The sequence below is a fragment of the Triticum dicoccoides genome, chromosome 1A (assembly GCF_002162155.2).
Source record: "Triticum dicoccoides isolate Atlit2015 ecotype Zavitan chromosome 1A, WEW_v2.0, whole genome shotgun sequence".
NCBI lineage: Eukaryota > Viridiplantae > Streptophyta > Magnoliopsida > Poales > Poaceae > Triticum > Triticum dicoccoides.
In genome coordinates this window covers 444,723,135-444,724,889 of record NC_041380.1, presented here as the reverse complement: position 1 = coordinate 444,724,889, position 1,755 = coordinate 444,723,135, and the positions used below count along the sequence as shown (strand labels likewise).

The window sequence follows — 1,755 nt, the reverse complement described above, 5'->3', positions numbered from 1 at the left end:
CGGACCGGCCAGGGCGAATGGAGCACCGGCCAACCCATGGGCACGTCGCACGTTGTTGCTCCAACGGCAGGATCCAACTGAGGCGCAGCCGCGCACGCCGGTTTACCGGCTAAGGCCAACTCCACCGCGCGACCCTATCCTGTCCGTCCCCGTCCGTTTGGGGTAAAAGGGACAAACGAGACGGCCCAGCGCGCGGCCGCAAACGGACTTTTGTCCGCTTTGTGTCCGCTTTCGACCCATCCGCGGCCCAAGTTTGCGCCGCTTTTGGGGTGAAACGGACACCACGCGGACGCGCGGGTCGTCTGCGCGTGTCCTTCCCTGGCCCACCCGTCGGTGGCACAACGCAGGCCTTTTTCTATCCGCCCCTCCCTCCGGCCGCACCCCCTCCACTCTTCCCCACTCTTCCCCTTGCCGCCGCCGCCGCTACCATTGTAGCCGTGCAGTTCGGACGCGAGCTCGCCCAACCCCTTCCCCTCGGTGCCGCCGAGCTACCCAACCACGGCCACCTGGTTTGCGCACCCGCCGGCCGGTTTTGGGGCGGATCCGGTCGGTCTTGAGCTCGGACGGTTGTGGGAGGCCTGGCCGCGCCATGGACTGGCCGGGCACCTCGCCGGAAGGCCCTGGCAGGGCCGCAAGGCCACATGCAGGCAGTGGCTCCTCCTCTAGCCGCTCGGATCTGCACCATCGGTGGTCCGCCGGCAGATACACGAATGGCGGCCAGCCGGGCTCGGTGCTTGCCCAAAAGCTCGCCGGCGCACCGTTGCCACTCATTAAGTGCGACCACTGCCCAAGGATGGTCGTGCGCTGCGTGTCTACAACGCTGGAACATCCCGGATGGGTGTTCATCAAGTGCTTAAACGATGGGGTATGCGCTTTTTTAGCTTCGGTTTGTGTTCTAGATTTGACTAGTTGTGCTAACTTCAAATTTTGTTGTGTAGAATTGATGCAAGTTTTGGTATTGAGAAGAAGAGTACATCGATATATTGATAGAGCGAAATTTAGTACATGTTCGTGCACTTTTAGCTAGCATAAAGGCTGTAAATGAGACACGTGCACTTGTTGCTAGATTAGAGGCTAGACACGAGACTAGGTCTGAGGAAGCAACATCTACTTCTGCCTTGAAGAAGAAAGGAGGATGCCAGATCGAGCCTCCTCCATAGATCAGCAATGAGTGCATCGAGAAGGCCCTAACCCAACTCAAGGGGGCAATTATGGAAGTTGGCTATCTTCTAAAATGTATTCTTATTGTTCTTATTTTCTTTGGCCTTACTTTATTAGTCAAAATGTGATGATGTATTGTCATGTACCAAAAACGAATGATGAAAAAAAGTTAAGGACTTGCAAAGAAAAATGCATGCGGACAGGATGCGGTTGGGATACGTCCGCGCGCTGGGCGCACGGCCACCGCATCTCAGGACATACTTGGACACGACCCTAAATCTCTATCCAAACAGATAGAATCCGAACAAAACGGACGTCCGTTTCGAGTGGCGCGGTGGAGTTGGCCTAACCGCACCACCGTGGACACCGGAAAAAAGGGCAAAGTTCACAAGGCGGAGTCCGACCCGGACACAGTCACGCCGCGAACAGGCGAAGCAGAGGTCGCCTTCCGCACACACCATCTTTTCCTTTTCGGTTGCGCGCAAGCAAACACAGCCGCCGCCGATGCTCCTAAAACCCCAGGCAATCTGGGCGGCTTCCCTCCCTCTCTTCCTCGGCCGCCGCCTCCTCCCCGAATCCAGTTCCTCTCCCCCT

The 1,755-nt window shown here is 57.4% G+C and overlaps 1 protein-coding gene across 1 annotated transcript in view; it reads left to right on the top strand.

The window, feature by feature from the left end:
* The first annotated feature begins 1,580 nt into the window (after positions 1 to 1,580).
* The window catches only part of LOC119277886 (carbon catabolite repressor protein 4 homolog 4-like), a 14,136-nt gene continuing 13,961 nt past the window's right edge, over positions 1,581 to 1,755 (top strand). Inside the window, exon 1 of the mRNA XM_037559232.1 lies at positions 1,581 to 1,755. This exon is cut by the window's right edge and continues 28 nt beyond it. Within this exon, the coding sequence (XP_037415129.1) occupies positions 1,666 to 1,755 (90 nt within the window). The 5' untranslated portion in view covers positions 1,581 to 1,665.